We start from the raw sequence: 17,976 nt of genomic DNA, 5'->3' as shown, positions 1-17,976 counted from the left end.
TGTGTGAATTTACAGCGGCTCATGGAGGCAAAGAATGCCGTTATCTAAATACAAAGAAGACAAGCACTTGAGAGGTGAGGAGGAACAGAAAATATGGATCCTATTATTACACCAACGCTGTATATTAGGCACACATACAGTAGGTTTCATGAAATGCACGCGCGCTGGTAATATTTCAGATGAAAGCATGCAAGCTGAATTGTAGACTTAACCCATTAAGACCTGGAACTGTGTCATTTTTAGATTTGAGCTAAAAAGCATTATTTTACACTTTGGGCTATTCAAAAATAGCAGATATACAAGCTCATAGCGCGGCACCGAGTGCCGCGCTATGAGCTTGTAGATCTGCTATTTTTGAAAAATCGTGAAAATGTGTGAAAATCTTTGAATATATATGTTTTTAAAGCGAACATTTTAAACTCAAATCTTTGCTTCTGGGGGGTCCCTGGAACAAAATATTTTGATGGGGGTCCGCGGCCAAATACATATAATTTAGGGGGTCCTTGACATGAAAAAGATTGAGCACCACTGATATAGAAACAAGCTCTGCACTTTTTCCCCTCTACACCAAAAATAGCTGATCTGCAAGCTCACAACGTGTTGCGTAGTGACACATTATAGATTCAGATCTTGTATATATCTGCTATTTTCGGCTAATGTTCTCCCCCAGAATATGGATGCTGGGGTTCAAGTGGTCCAACTTCATAAGAGTCAACTACATTAATCACCTAGCATCCCTCTTATGGGGGGGGGGGGACGACATTTGTTGAAAATTGCAGTTCTACCAGCTTGTATGAGCTTGCAGATGGGGCTATTTTCGGCAAAGAGATTTGGTTGTGGCCCATAGATTTGGTGTAGAGGGGAAAGTAGAGCGTACCAAGCACAGAGTATTAGTTTAATAAGTATATCGTCGCTGTCGGTACAGAAACCTCCTATCTCCATATTCTAACTTTGTGTTTTTGTGCCCTACTTGATCATACTATATAGCATCACACAAACGCATCAAAGCTAGCAGATCCGCAAGCTCGCTTGTAGATCTGCTACTTTTGAATTTGAATCCTGAAAAGTAACAGTTTTGGACATATGAGGTTTCTACCCGATAGGGACGATAATATGGTTTAAATGGTTAACCCATTGAGACCTGAAGCCGATTCTACATGTCTCCTAAATCCCAACAGGTTTCTGAAAAACGTATGTTTCTATATCAGTGGTGCTCAATCTTTTTCATGTAAAGGACCCCCAAAATGATATGTATTTGGCCGCGGACCCCCATCAAAATGTTTTGTTCCAGGGACCCCCAGAAGCAAAGATGAGAGTTAAAAATGTTCGCTTTAAAAAGATATACATTAAAAGATTTGCACACATTTTCACAAATGTTCAAAAATAGCAGATCTACAAGCTTGTAGCGCGGCACTCGGTAGTAGCCCAAAGTGTAAAATAATGCTTTTTAGCTCAAATCTAAAAATGACACAGTTCCAGGTCTTAATGGGTTAAGATGGATGTTATTTTGCCAACGATAGTCCTCATTACCTCGTGGGCAGTACAGGTCTGGCGCCCATCGGTTGCACTCGTAGTTGTCGGGAGCGTCTTCACAGGTGAAGCACTTGAACCCACCAGGGAACGGAGTGGCTGCGGAGAAGAGAAAAAAAAAGAAATTTTAAATGTATAATCACTATCAAAAATAATTCCGCATTAAAATTCCTAAAAGCCGAAAAACTGGGAGCGCATTCATTCACCAGAGGAAGGGATTTGGGTTCCGTTGCATTGGGCCTTAATATGGGCATCTCGCCAGCAAACCTTTTAAAATGATCCGGATGAAAAGTACAGTAAATCCCAAAACAACAACCCTCTTTCACAAAGTACACCGGATGCACTGGGATGTATACTATATACTGTACAAGGGATTGTTTTAGTTAATGCCGTTCCGTCTTTTGATTTGTTGAGAGGTTTATATACCGTATGAGAAAAATGATCTCCCTACCGTCAACAGTACATCACTTCCAAAGTGATGTACTATGTGGTTGTAACCAGTGTTGTTTTCTAGTTTTTTTTCCGGAGGGCATACGATAATCATTCCCTGCACGACATGCGGCTGGTCAATGGATGAAATTAGCAGTGGTGGCAAAAGTACTCACATGTTTTACTCAATGGGATATTTCACTTAAAAACACAAATTGGGTCATTTTATCGTCTACACAGGCTTTTGGGAGCACCCCGTACAGTTTTTAAGTTTCTTCTGTCAGTATTTAGATATTTGATATTGATTTTAATCAGACAAGCCCCCTACCTATACAAATCCATTGTAACTTCAAACTCCATTTTAACCATATTAGATTCATTCAATTACTTTTTTCATTTATTTTTTTATATTTTTGAGGGAAAATGAAAGAAATTAATTACAATAAAAAAAATATATAAAAGAAATGAAAAAAGTTATCGAAAAAACACGGCCCTTCACGTATTAGGAGGGCAGGATGAGTCACTAGAACCAAGGACGGTCCCATTTCAGAAGTTCAAAATGTATTAAAAAAACATTTGAAAATAGCAGATCTACAAGCTCACAACGTGTCGCATCGCGACGCATTGTGAGCTTGTAGATCGGCTATTTTCAAAATGGCCGAAATATATACAGGGCTGAAGTGGTTAATGTGCGTTTTATAATAATAATCAAAATCTATAAAGTAACTAAAGTTTTCAAATAATTGTAGCGGAGTAAAAGTACAGTACTTGTAGTAAATGTACTTAGTTACTTCACACCACTGATGGGTTAGTAAAGGGCTACGCTCTTTTTAAAAAAAAAATCTGCACGTCGTACGACGTACATAGCGTAACACGGTAGAACACACTGGTGGTGATTACACCCTGGTCCACACATATTACAATCCCCTCCTAATTTGGCTACACACTGCAGAGTGCATGCCTTCATTACACTCTGGCCTCTTCTCCTCTATGCAAAGGGTCCCGAGAGACGGAAATTGTCCACCATGGCGACCATCTGCCAGGATCAAACGTTTGACGCTGTTAGTCTTTCCAATTTCGCAACCATTACATTAATCTGATTGGCCCCTCTCTCCCTTCCACAGCACACACCCTCCTCCCCTGTGACAGCTGCAAGTCTGCGGGTCACACAAACTTTCTTTCAGGCTCACAAAAGCCTGCCAATCAGGTTTGATCCTGCCTTGGCCAGACGGTGACCTCTTCCCTTTTTTTTTTACCTCCCAGGAACTTCTGGCTTGTGGCTTCGTGTGTTGCCAGAGTTTGCGAGAGAAATAAGCAAACCAGGGTCTAAGGAAAACAATACCCAAAAGAAGCGACTACTAGGCCACGTCATGAGCACTTTAACCCTTTCAGACCGGGAACGCATCTGTGTCATTTTAAGATTTCTTTGGCTCTATAAAAATAGCAGATATACAAGCTCGTAGAGTGCCGCGCTACGAGCTTGTAGATCTGCTATTTATTTTTTTTTCATCGTGAAAATGAGTGCAAATCTTTAGTTTGAATATATATATACTTTTTTAAAGCGAAAGTTTTTAACTCAAATCTTTGCTTCTGGGGATTTTACAAGTTTTTTTTTATTTTTTTACTTATGTTGCTATATTTTCAATGGTTTTCAAACTTTTTTCATGTCAAGGACCCCCAAAATAATATGTATTTGTCCGCGGACCCCCTCCCATCTAAAAATATTTTGTTCCAGGGACCCCCAGAAGCAAAGATTTGAGTTAAAGATGATTTGCACAAATGTTCAAGATTTGTCTAAAAATAGCAGATCTGCAAGCTCAGTGCCGCGCTATGAGCTTGTGTATCTGCTATTTTTGAATAGCCAAAGAAATCTTAAAATGACACACATGCGTTCCCTTCCCGGCCTTAAAGGGTTAAACATATACTGTATACATCGGCTACTTGAAAATAGCCGATCTACAAGCTCAGAACAAGCTTGTAGATCTGCTGTTTTCAAAAACATCTTGAAATAAATTGTGAAAGATTTCTGAAACCTTTTATCAACACAAATCGGGTACGGGGGCTCTCAAAAAATATGTGAGAGCCACTGGTTTGAATAATAATGAAAACATTTGGAAGCAAGCCCAAATAAGCAACTACACTTTAGAAACAAGCCCCCCAAAAAAAACGCAACCCGCAACTACCAATATTTACAAGCAACATAACAGTAAAAGAAGCCCAAAGTCGCTTATAATAAGCAGACATGGCAACACTGGTGGCTTCCCCCTCCATAGACCATATTCACACAGCGGCCATGTTTCTATGAAGAAAGTAGCCACCCCGGGTGGCGGCACTTTCAATGTTAAATTCCAATATGGCCACCGTGTGAATATGGTCTATACAACACAGTCGTGGACAGTAACAAAGTACTGTTACTTGAGTACTGTAAATTCTGAGTATCTGTGCTTTACTTGAGTATTAGTTTTTGGGGGAATAGCCTACTTATGACTTTCACTCCATTACATTTCAAAGACAAAAATATTGGACTTTTGACTCCATACATAACGTTTCGTCAGGTATACTGCACCTGACGAAGGCCGCAGAGATGTTGTTTTTATACCACTCAATAAACACATATTTTTGGTAGCATTAAGACGTGTGCGGACCTTCTCCTCCTCTACAATGTACACGAACAGACCACACATGCACACGCAGAAAGGCCAAGCACACACACACACACACACACACACACACACACGCTCACACTGGCCAGACCAGAAGGGAGGCCTCTGGGCTGCTATGGATATCTCCAGGAGTACCCCGTAAAGCCAAACCCGATACCAAGAATTCCATCCTTTGTTTGGTGAAAGTGATTTTCTTACTGGGCCTATGTGGGGCCTTCCAGGTAGCTGACCTCCAACGTGCCTTAGCTTCCAGCAGACAGTCCAGCGACAGTCGTGTCGCTTCAGTCACTTTACCACGAGCATGTCACAAACGGTCAACCTTGGAAAAGCGTGTATCTTAACCCTTTAAGACCTGGAACTGTGTCATTTTTAGATTTTATCTAAAAAGGCATTATTTTACACTTTGGGCTATTCAAAAATAGCAGATATACAAGCTCATAGCGCAGCACCGAGTGCCGCGCTACAAGCTTGTAGATCTGCTATTTTTGAAAATTCGTGAAAATGTGTGCAAATCTTTGAATATATATAGTTATAAAGCGAATATTTTTAACTTAAATCTTTGCTTCTGGGGGGTCCCTGGAACAAAATATTTTGATGGGGGTCCGCGGCCAAATACATATCATTTTGGGGGTCCTTGACATGAAAAAGTTTGAGAACCACTGATATAGAAACATACGTTTTTCAGAATACTGTTGAGATTTAGGAGACATGTTTTCTCCTAAATCATGTTTTCTAGACAAATTATCTCCATAATTTAACTTTTTTCATTTTTTTCGTAAATTAACGCCCTACTTGCCCTACTACACACCACAGCGTTACACAAAAGTATCAAAAGTACCAGATCTACAAGCTCAAAACGTGGCGCGAAAGCGACGCGTTTCGAGCTTGTAGATCTGCTACTTTTGCCATTTTCAAATTTGAATCCTGAAAAGTAACAGTTTTGGACATGTGAGGTTTCCACCCGACAGAGAAGATATACTGTAGGTTTAAGTGTTTATCACCACCCTGGATTTTACTGCGTACACTAGTCACACCTGGGCTCTGGCCAGTTGAACCAGCGCTACTTATTCTTGTGGGAGCAAGTACGGAAGAATCTGTCAAATGTTTCATATCCCATACTGATTGGCTAAGATTGGCTTCCAAAGTTAGCCGGAGTGGCCCCGTTTTGAACAAAATGTGTGCCTCAAATCTGATTGCCGTGAAACTTTGCTCGCACATTGCCACCAGGCCAAGGAAGAAATGCCACCCTACATTTTTCAAATCGGCCTTTTGATGTGCCACAAAGTATAGAAGAAGGCGTAAGTTGTTAAAAGACTACTAAAGGCATGTGTTACTATGAATAACGGAACCTTTCTGTAGTGACGATACAGTTCTCTGTCGCCTACAAAAACAGATTTTTGTGTGTTTTTTTTTACTATGTACTTCCTGCTTCTCATTGGGGACACAAGAGAGGCCTGGGGCTGGGGGCGGGGCTGATATGTGGGCGGGACAAAAGGGGGGGAAAGGTCACAAGGCAAAACGAACGCGGTGTGAGGTTAACCGTAATGGTTGGCTATGCATGGATCCACATGGACACATACCACAGCACTTCAAAGACCCTGGGATGGGCTGTGTGTGTGTGTGTGTGTGTGTGTGTGTGTGTGTGTGTGTGTGTGTGTGTGTGTGTGTGTGTGTGTGTGTGTGTGTGTGTGTGTGTGTGTGTGTGTGTGTGTGTGTGTGTGTGTGACACGCACTCATGTGAGGGAGAGACAGAGAGAGTGTGCCGCTGTTTGTGTGCGTGCGTGCCTACCCGTGTGTGTGTGTGTGCTTTGCGTGCGCCCCTGTGTGTGCGCATATGACGGACATACGTGTATAAGAGAGAGGGAGAGACAAGAGAGCGTTAATGTCTGTGTGTGTGTGTGTGTGTGTGTGTGTGTGTGTGTGTGTGTGTGTGTGTGTGTCCGCTTGCGTGTGTCCGCTTGCGTGTGTTCGTGCTGCTGAAGGGGAGGGGGCATAATACTACAGACAGTTGCTCCACCAGCTGTGTGTGTGTGTGTGTGTGTGTGTGTGTGTGTGTGTGTGTGTGTGTGTGTGTGTGTGTGTGTGTGTGTGTGTGTGTGTGTGTGTGTGTGTGTGTGTGTGTGTGTGTATCTGGCTGGGGAACAGAGAAGGGGCTCAGCAGCATGGTTTACCCCACACGCTAAAGCCACTCCAGCCTCCAGTCTATTTAACAAACCACAGACAGAGCCCCCTCATATCTCCAAGCAGGCCACGGTCGGCCATTAAGGCTTTGTAGTGTAAGCAGTGTAATCATATCATAAGCAAAGCCAGAGTGTGAGAGAAAAAGACGGACAGATGACACGGCGGATGGAGTGACCCTCTCCCTGCGGGGCCATTAGTCGTAGCGCTGTAATAACAGAGAGTCTAATGAAAGCTTTTTACAAGAGGATGAGGGTTCTGCGGTCGGTACCCCATCGTCTAGCCTCGCTTTACGGCCTCGCCGGAGACCAGACACCAGATACAGAGAGAGAGAGACGGCGAGCCGTGGGATTAACGACTGCAGCTGACATGGTTGCCCTGACCATCTCGCTCTCTCTGTGTAGTACAGGGGTCCTTCAACGTTTTCAGGCCAAGGACCCCCTAGCTGAGAGAGTGATGAAGCAGGGACCCCCACTACATTGTATAAAAAAAAATGTTTCAGATAAACTTTTGCTGCTCTTTTTTTCCCTCTACACCTATAACTCTTTGCCAAAAATAGCCGATCTACAAGCTCACAACGCCTCGCAGAGCTTGTAGATCTGCTATTTTACCTAAAGTTCTCCTCAGAAAAGGGATGCTAGGGTTCAAGTTGTTAATGTAAAAAAAAAAAATCCTATCACACAAAGATTTGGCGGACCCCCTGTAGTAACTCTGTATGACAGGAAAAGGGGAGAGAGAGATGGGGAGTGACACGCAGCAAAGGCCGTCAGGATTGGGACTCGAACCTGCGCCGTGCTGTCAGGCTACATTGGACCGCTACGCCAGCGGTTCGGGCCTCCATAATTCAACTTTTTGTTTTTTTTCTCCCCGTAAATTAACGCCCTACTTGATCGTCGCACAAAAGCATCAAAAACAGCAGATCTACAAGCTCGAAATGTGTCGCTTCGCGCCACGTTTTGAGCTTGTAGATCTGCTACTTTTGCTATTTTTTTCATTTGAATCCTGAAAAGTAATAGTTTTGGCCATAAGAGATTTCCACCCGACAGAGACCATATGAACCAGCATAGGAGGCAGGGCGAGCCTAGCGTTTGACCAACTATTTATACAGCACCAGGATGAAGTGACTGAGGCTAATTGATTGAACCGGGCCCTTGTCTGTTAATCAGACCACTTGACTGAACTGAATGAATGATTATCTGCTCAAATCAGCTGGAGAACGCGCACAGGAAGCTCTGTCTCTCTGCCCGCCCGCCCGTCTGTCTGTCTGTCTGTCTGTCTGTCTGTCTGTCTGTCTGTCTGTCTGTCTGTCTGTCTGTCTGTCTGTCTGTCTGTCTGTCTGTCTGTCTGTCTGTCTGTGTGGATTGGGAGGGAATGGAATTATTTCTATTTACAACCACGGAACAACAGCTAAAGTTAGAAGAACTTACAGTTTGATTTTTTTTTCCTAAAAATAATTTGTCTGCCTTTATTGATAGTACACAGTAGAGAGAGAGACAGGAAACAGGAAGGGAGAAACGCGGAGTGACACGCAGCAAAGGTCGTCAAGGTTCAGGACTCGAACCCGCGACTTGCTATCAGGCTGCATTAGAGCCTATAATACGTGGTCTGCGCCTTAACCGCTAGGCCGCGGCACCTCACCCAGGTTGAAACTTTAACCTGGGTCTAGAAGCACGTCTGCCAAAAAACAAAAAAGGATCACAGGTGCCGTCTCTGCACCCAGTCCAAGAAGTGATGTAGTGCTGACGGAGGGGACTCCTTCTTTCCCAGGTGTTTCACCCATGTGGGCGTGGTTTTGGGGTTAGGTTAAGGCAGTGGTTCCCAAACAATGGGTCACGGACCCATTTTTATGGGTCGCGATTCGCAAGTCATTTTTCTTTTTACTTTTATTTTTTTCACAATAATTATTATTCATAAACAAAATCAAAATTCCATTAAAAAATAAATTATAAAAACTTAAGTAGTGAAAATAGCAGATCTACAAGCTCACAACGCGTCACATCGCGATGCGTTGTGAGCTTGTAGATCGGCTATTTTCACTAGTTTGGGCCCGGGAAGACATCCAATTTCTCTTTTAGGTTTAGGCATTCAACCACGCCCACCCGGGCGAAACACCAAAGAAAGAGGGAGTCCCGCTGACGGAGGAGGATTCTCTGGTTCCCTGGCTGGCGCCCACAGCCCGCCGCTTCCTGCCTGGCCTGCAGCCCAACAACACCCTGCCTAAACCTGTGCCTCTGAACTTCACATCAACTCCCATCAAGCTACTTATGTTTGTCTGATAAGCACTTGTGTTTCGTTGGATCGATCGCGCCTAAGTATTTATTTGGCACGCTGCCAAACAAATGGCTAATTACAGTACAGCCCCACGGGCGTGGTTTAGGTAGCTGGCAAACACGCCAGCTTTAAAGGAAAGCCAGATTGTTTGGTTTCATTGCCTCTTATTGTTGTGTGTCTAATTTAATCCATGTTCAACTTGTGTGTAACCATGTCCTGGTATATACGTTTATGACAAACATATTTCTAACTATCTAACTTTGCTTTGTAAATAATAAAACATTTTTAGGGCGTTGTGGCGCAGTGGTACGGTGCCACAACGTGTCGACGCGTGGAGAGCTTGCAGGACGGCTATTTTCTGCGAAGGTTTTCCCCAGAATACTGATGCTGGGGTTTAAAGGGATAATTCACCCAAAAAAATATTTTTTCTATCGATGAGTCACCCCATGGAGATTTGACTTCATGGATATGTTTTTGTCGCATTTCTAAGCCAATAATGTTATGACTGGCGGAAAGATGTCGCCAGTTCTCCATTAAAGACAGAGGTTCTTTACACTGGAACACACACATACTTATTGCCAACTCCTCATCTTCACTCAGTAACTTTAAACATAGACTGAGGGCCAGCCTGATGAATCAAGTCTCTCCACTTGCTTCTACCATATAACATAGCTTTACTTCTGCATACACGCACACAGACACACATGTGTAGACACGTGCACACACACATTCAACTGCACACAAGGTACTTGTTGTTGTTTGTTGTTTGTTATGTTTGATTACAATGTTTAACTTACTACTTGTTTATTATTTTAGGTGAGAACCTTTTATAAGCCCTATATGGGTTTCCTTTCTCACTTGTACTGTTTTTTATTGTGCGAATAAATAAATCAAATCAAAGATGCTAATGTATCTGGTAGGAGACTCAAATAGTCTCCTTTGAGTCTCCTACCGCTGGTCATAAAAGTATTGGCTTAGGAATGCGAAAATCTCCATCAATTCAATACTTCATGGGGTGTGTACATAATTGAGGGGAAATAAGTATTTTTTGGGTGCACTCCTCTCTCTAGTTTACTGTGAAGATATATGGTTGCCACGTGTTCTCAAACTTCTCATGTTGTTTTTCTGACCACAAATCTTAAGAATGTGATTTAGAATAGATAACAGTAGCATGTTGTTTAGACAGATGCTACAGTAGGTTCACTGTCTACCTGGACATCCTTGTTTCTTTGAGGCACTATTGTTCTTTCTGTACTCTACTTAAATGAGTAGTTCACCCAAAAGAAAAAGTGTGAGAAGTATTGATTTAGAAGGCATTTGTAGAATCGGCCTCAGGTCTTAATGGGTTAATGTGACTATCTACCTTGTTGTTTACAGACTAGAGCTCATTGCTAACTCTGCTTATTCCAGTCTCGCACTCTCTAGATAAGAGCATCTGCTAAATGCAAATTGTATGGAAGAAATGCATTCTAAGACGTACGGCGTTGTACACGGTCAAATGTAAACAAAGGATTCCCCAAAAGGGAGGAACATCATGGTGTTCTGGGAGAGAATGAAGTGAAGGTTAATGATGAGGAACAACAAGGCACTTCCTTAAGGCTGTGGGGATCACTTTGGGAAATGAGCTCCTAGTGCCGTCATAGATGTGAGCGGACTGTAAAGCAGCCATTGTGTTTCTGTGGAGCTTGTGCAAATTGAATCCCACCTCATCCATCACGTGTGTGTGTGTGTGTGTGTGTGTGTGTGTGTGTGTGTGTGTGTGTGTGTGTGTGTGTGTGTGTGTGTGTGTGTGTGTGTGTGTGTGTGTGTGTGTGTGTGTGTGTGTGTGTGTGCGTGCGTGTGCGTGTGCGTGTGTGCGTGTGTACACAGCTACACACTGCCGTCTGTTGTTCATACACCGTTACATGTGTCTCCATGGTCAGTGGGTGTTCTTTACTTCAAGGGCAAAAAAAAACTATTTTCAATTCAATTACATTTTCAGTTCAGTTCAATGTTATTATTATATATAGTGCCAAATCACAACATGAGATTCAAGACACTTTACATAACAGAGCATAGACCTGACATCGTCCCACCCTGAGCAAGCATTTATGTGACGGCTATTTTCAGCGAAGATATCTAATGTAGAGAGAAAACAGAAGAGTCACATAGAGGAGCTCAACTCAACAAAGTATATATACTGTATAGTAGTGATGCGCAGGTTGACCCGTAACCCGCGGGTCAACCCGCGGCGCGGGTGGGTCGAGTCAGAATTTCAGAGGCAATTATGCGGGCTGCGGGTGAGCGGGTCAGCCGCTCTCACACGCAAGAAAAGAAAAAAAAAATCACATGCTCTTGTTTTGTCTTTATTCCTAATAAGAATACGAATAATAACAATAAAACAGTTTGAATACACTTGGGGATTGTTTTCTAACCATGATTTTACAGAATTATAGGTACGACCCGCGGGGCTCAACCCGGCCCGCGGGTCGCGGGGCAGGTTGAGCCATAGATTTATATATGGGTTCGCGGGGCGGGTTGAGCCCCGCGGGTTGGGTTCCGTGGCGGGGCGGGTCAGGTCATGAAAAAACCCGACCCGCGCATCACTACTGTATAGGGTCAAGACCTGAGGGAATCGACCTGAGGCCAGTATCAGTGGTCGATATAACAACATACTGTTAGGATTTAGAAAACATTTTTAGATATGTATTTGGCTGCGGAACCCCATCTCAAAATGTTTTGTTGCAGGGACCCCCCAGGAGCAAAGATTTGAGTTACAAATGTTTGTTTAAAAATCACACCCAGTGTGAAGTGGGCGGTGTGGTCATCACAGTGGTCATCACAGTGATGGAAGCTCACTTAAAAACTTTTTTTTTTTTTTAAGTGCATAGTCCTATTTATAGGTTATTAATTTCATCATGTGTCTCGCTAGCCAATCACAGTGCTGAATAGAGTCAGCCAATAGAGTCAGCCAATCACAGTACAGCTAGGGGTGTACTAATGTAGGGGTGTACTAATGTATGAGCCAATCACAGTACAGCGAAGGGTGTACTAATGAGGTGTCCCAACCCCACTTATAGGGGCGGCTACACCGCCCAAAAATATATATATTCAAAGATTTGCAAACATTATCTCTGCTACTGTGTATCTGCTACTCACTGGAGGGGTGGAGGTAGATGATGTCCTGTTCCGTGAAGTCCCTGGACTGGGCCGTCTTCAGCCAGTCAGATATGATGGTCAGCAGTAGGACCCAGGCCACTGCAGGCCAGGGCTCCATTGCTGGCTGCTGCGGCTTCACACATGCAGGTTCCACACACTACAGGACACCTGTTATATATGAGGGGGGGGGGGGGGGGGGGGAGAGAGAGAGAGAGAGAGAGAGGTGTGTGAGACACCTGTCATAACTGAAATATCGGATAGCGCCTTAAACCGGCACCTTAACCGGCGCCTTAATCCGGATAACCACTTAAACCTTTTAGACTTAGAAAAATAGCTGGACCTGAGTTGGTTCTGTATTTGGGCCGCTATTTCTTTTTACCCCTTTTTCTCCCCAATCTAGTCGTTATGCCAATTAATTCCTCCCCACACACATTTCTGCAGTGTTGTCACTGCTGTTGTAGCCTACTGACTCACCTGGCTACCAGTGAGGAGCCCCCACCGGGAGGACATAGAGCCTTCGTCCTACTCCTCCCGCAAAATAAGTGCAGTGACAAATATCACCCTCCCCCACCCGGTTTCCATCCCCCCAACACCGGCCAATTGTCTTCGTATAGACACTCAACAAAGCCAGATGCGATGCGGTGGATTCGAACCCCAAGACTCCACAGTGGTAGGCAGCTACTTTACCACCCGAGCGTCTGGGCCGCGTTTTTTTTTGTTGGACTAATGTAATGCTGGCGTAACTTCCAACATCATTTCTTATGGCTGAATGAACCCTAGCATTCCTGTTCTTGGCACATCATAACAGGCGAACATTCTACAAAAATATCAGATCTACAAGCTCACAACGCATCGCATTGTGAGGCGTTGTGAGCTTGTAGATCGGCTATTTTTGGCGAAGAGATTTTGTGTAGAGGGAAAACAGGAGGGGGGCCATTTATAGATCCCTGCAGGACCCCGGTCAATGACATATATATATACTGTAGGGTTTAAGTGGTTTAGGTCCAAATGGGATGGATTCTAAAGGCCACGTTCTGGACACACTGACTGCAGACGGCCAGCAGACAAGAGAAGGACTCAGCATGTATTGTTGGTCATTAATTATCTCAGTGTCAAGCATTGTTGGTCTGGTCATTAATTATCATTCATTATCCCAGTGTCAAGCTTTTCCCAATTAGATCAATGTCATCAGCTCCGAGTACATAATGCATCACTGCCCCCCCCCCCACCCACTCTGGTCTGTGTGCAGCCATACAGAGTAACAGCAACATACCCACATCCAGACAACAAGGTCAAAACAACAAGGTCTTCTAAACCAGTGGTTCTCAACCTGTGGGTCGGAACCCCCAGGGTGGTCCACACCCCACATGATTTTGGGGGCGTCCCCAGATGACCATGAAGTGACAATTTAAGGAATTTTAAGATCTCTTTAGTACCTCAAAAAAGAAAAAAGAAAAGGCTATTCCTGCATCAAAACTAATCAACAAACTATGCTATCAAAAATGGTTGGCCACATTGTCAAATTCTACCTAAGAAAAATGGAATACTGGTGAAAAACAAAAATGACATGAATTTCAAGATGTGAAGTGGAGCATTCTGGTGGCTCAGATACAGACCTGGCTGGGACGCGGTGGGTTTGTATCCACAAAAACTCTAACAACTTGCTTTCCCAAATGTGCTCTCCATTATAGCTCATTTAAGCGGAACTATGTAACTTTTTTTTATGAATAAAATCAAATGTTGTTATACAAACTTATACAATTGGGGAGGTTGTATTTTGTCTCCCTGCTATTCTATTGAGACACTTATATTAGCTCGTGTCAAAGGTCATGTCTCACCTAGACACAGGATCTGACACGAATTTTGACCTGATGGTCAAGATTCACTTTATACTCTGAGCAAGCAGGTAGGCTCTATTAGCTCAATGGTAAAAAAAAAAATCAGCACTTGCGCAGGAAACCGGGTTCAAATCCGGGGTAGAAGAGGAAAGTTACATAGTGCAGCGTTAAGCTATAACAGTAAAAATGTCAGCGCTTGCACGGTACACCCAGGTTCGAGTCACAGGATATGAAAGCTATGGACTACACTACAGTATGTCTCCAAAAAGAAATTAAGATGAAAATTTGCACAAATTGCCCTCAATTGTCCATGGCCTTCCACCTCCAAAACCTTCAAATATTTCAGTGAGATTTCTCCACTGAGGGAAAACAGTCACAGTAAAACACCACAAATATTTTGTTGAAGTGAATATTTGACAGCCTGACAGAATGTGTCTGGTTGGCAGCCAGACAGAGCAATGAATGTGTCATGAACACAGCCAAGGTAACAGGCTGACCGAGATTTAGAGACGCACTGACTCACCACACCAAAAATATCAAACGTATCAAATGCCAGGCTGAGAGGCCGATGAAACAAAAACAGGACGCGCAGTTGCGCACACAAGAATGGCACTCGCACATCGTTAAAATAACACTTTCCTACTTAAGATACACCGTTATGATTGATATCTATAACCTCTGACACAGAATGTTCAAATCAAAGCACGTTCAAGTTCAGCAAACAAGCTTTTGCCTCCTAGACAAAACAAGCAAAGGAATTTGTCAAACGAAAACAAAGAGCAAAAGCAAGCGTTTTTTTTTAATATATTCTCACCATTCCCCGAGGGGAAATCTCGATGATCCATCTAAACATTTAAAGACTTCTGAGTCAAAGAATCGCCACTGTCCCATCGGGCGGACAGTGCTCCATCCTTGTCCTTCAGCAGCGAAATGGTAGAATGGTGAGACAGGGTGCATTCACAAGACGGGCTAGCTAGCCTGCCCTGGCACGGCCCAGGGAAGAGACAGGGGCCTCTGTCCCACGGGCCAACAACGTGGAGTCGGAATAGGCCTCTGACTGAGATGAACCTCGTCCATCACCCCGCGGGTAAAGTAAGGCCAGGCCATGGTTAACCCATTACAACCGGGAAAGCATCTGAAAAATCTTAAACATTTGTAGAAATCTTTGAATACCGTATATATACATTTTTAACAACAACAAACATTTTTTACTAAAATCTTTGCTTCTGGCGGTTCCTGGAACAAAATAATTTGAGATGGGGAATCGGCGATATACAGTTTTGAGCACCGCTGATACAACAACATACGTTTTTCTGAAAACTGTTAGGATTTAGAAGACATTTTGCAGAATCTGGGGCCTCGGGTTCCAACGGGTTAATTGTGCCTCTCCACAAACCCCTGTGAGAACATTGGCCCGTTCCGTCAACCGGCTCTGACAGGGATACACAGGCGAGCGCGTCTGGCAGCAAGGACAAGGAACGGCTTTGACAGCTTTTTTAGAAAAATGGGATCTGCTCGTCCATTTGTCACACGCACTTGACTCGGGCCCTTTGTGGAGCGTCGCAACCAGCACAGCAAGACGCTGTAGCGAGGAGGAACCCCGGTGAAATTTCAATCGTTTCCTTGTGTTATCGTCGGAGGTAAACAACACAGTGTAAACCACACAAAGAACCTATCTAAACATTCCTTTGAGGTTCACGCTCAGTTCAGTTTCTCCTGGCAAAAAAACCTGATACCCACGCTTATAAGTCATCAGGTTTATAACAGATACTTATTGGGACTTAAAGTGGGATTTGCCACCCGAAGCTCACGGGGTAATTTTCGGATTAGGTCTCAAAAGGTCTGCTGCTGACCCCAAGATGAGGAGAGAGAATTTATTGGATAACAAAGGGCTCCAGAAACGAAATGACAAACTATTCTCCTAAATACCATATCAGAAACCTTTTTATCTCCATATTCTAACTTTTTGTGTTTTTTACGTAAATTACCGCCCTACTTTTTATCATACTACCGCGTCGCATAAAAGGATCAAAAGTAGCAGATCTACAAGCTCGAAACGCGGCGCGAAGCGACGTGTTTTGAGCTTGTAGATCTGCTACTTTTGCTAATTTAGAATTTTAATCCTGAAAAGTAACATGTGAGGTTTCCACCTGACAAAAGACGATATTCTTGAGTTAAAATCTGCTGTAAGACTGGCCATTGGCTCTTTTAGTTAGCAAGTAGGGATGCACCGATATGACATTTTGGCCGATATCGATATCCGATATAATATATCGGTGCTATGGCCGATAACCGATATAACCGATACCGATATGATCGATAAAAAAAATAAAAAAAATAAGTTTTATCCATTCTGAAAAACATGTGTAAACACTGAATTTGAAAAAGCAATCCCTGTTTATTCCAAATTATTTTATATTATCATCTGGATAATCCCCAGAGCAAAAAACATTTGTGTCAACTGCAAAAAGTACCAGTGACAGCAGCTTAGAAACTTGGCAAATATATGTATATATATGATATAAAGAATAATATAATATATGATGTAAAGAATAAAAAGGGCCCCAATATTGACCCCTGGGAGACGCCACAACTTAAGCAATGTCCAAATGATTTGAGCTGTATTTGCCCAGCTTCACAAACTGTTGATGTCTGTCCAAATAACTTTGTTTTAATCCAGTCTACTGCAATGCCTCTAATACCATTTTTTCTCCAGTTTGTTTATTAATATGTTGTGATAGATAGTGTCAAAAGCTTTTTTGAGGTAAATTAATATTCCAATTGCATCTGTGATTCTTTCAATGAATCCAATGCCTGAGATGTTGATCTGTTAGTTCTAAAACCATATGGACTCTCTGAGAGTAGGCTAAATTAAATCTTTCCAAAAAAGAATCTAGTCTGCTATTGAAAAGTTTCTCCAGTAGGCCTATCTTTGAAAATTGCGACCAATTGGTTCCATTTGGACACTGAATTTACAGACCCATAAAGGTCCATTTGGTTTGTACTGTACATTCCGAGTTACAGACCCATATAAGGGTCCATTTGGTTCAATTTGTTCACTCTGAGTTACAGACCCATAAGGGTCCATTTGGTTACTAACTACCCATCATTTAGCCCCACTTTTAGAACCACTGTCCTACACTGTGTGTGTGTGTGTGTGTGTGTGTGTGTGTGTGTGTGTGTGTGTGTGTGTGTGTGTGTGTGCGCGCGCGCGCGTAATAGCATACATTTGTTTGTTGTTAGCACTTAGCACTCATTAGCATGCAGCTCTATAGCAACAAGTATTGCCAAACAGCGCCAACTACGGCTATGTTTGTTCACCAACACGGTCACGGAGGCTCTGCTTTTGCCCAATGACCACTTTAATAAGCTTCGCTGGGCTTACACACCTGAAGCAAATGAATTAACGAGTGCAGCAACACGCGACGCAAGCACCGAGCAGCCTCACAACGACACACTCAGCCTCTCTGTCTGAGTGAATGAGACGCAGCGCGCACGGTACACCATGTGAAACCCGACACCTACCCTCCCCCCGCCCCCACCACCACCACCACCACACACACACTCTAGAGTCCTGCAGCTGCAGAAGCGAGACGGTGGACACAGAGGTAATCATCGGCTGTTAACATCGGCGCAATTTTGATATCGGACCGATACCGATTAATTAAAAAACGGCTATATCGGCCGATATATATCGGTTGGCCGATATATCGCGCATCCCTATTAGCAAGTGATTGTTGTTATGGTTTGAACTGCCACCTTTTTCACTACGACTGTAGTGGGAAACATGTTACTGTAATCTAAAGCAAACAAAAATATAGAAATAGTACAAATCCAAATATTAATGCTTTTTTTTGCTCACTGACACCGACACTGGCAGACAGATGCTTTGGGTGGATTAACATTGTTTACAAACAAAGGCATAAGGG

At 43.2% G+C, this 17,976-nt stretch overlaps 1 protein-coding gene across 1 annotated transcript in view; it reads right to left on the bottom strand.

Moving 5' to 3' along the window:
- Window positions 1-17,976, bottom strand: part of lypd6 (LY6/PLAUR domain containing 6) — a 65,038-nt gene that overhangs the window by 10,818 nt on the left and 36,244 nt on the right. The window contains exons 2-3 of the mRNA XM_084084030.1: window positions 12,210-12,377; window positions 1,531-1,629 (exon numbers count right to left, since the gene is read on the bottom strand). Of these exons, the coding sequence (XP_083940156.1) occupies window positions 1,531-1,629; window positions 12,210-12,327 (217 nt within the window). The 5' untranslated portion in view covers window positions 12,328-12,377. The remainder of the gene's footprint in view (window positions 1-1,530; window positions 1,630-12,209; window positions 12,378-17,976) is intronic.

The sequence above is a fragment of the Gymnoscopelus microlampas genome (genome assembly GCF_963454915.1).
Source record: "Gymnoscopelus microlampas genome assembly, chromosome: 17".
In the NCBI taxonomy this organism is placed as follows: domain Eukaryota; kingdom Metazoa; phylum Chordata; class Actinopteri; order Myctophiformes; family Myctophidae; genus Gymnoscopelus; species Gymnoscopelus microlampas.
The sequence above is the reverse complement of the archived record's forward strand: the minus strand, read 5'-3'. Positions and strand labels throughout refer to the sequence as shown.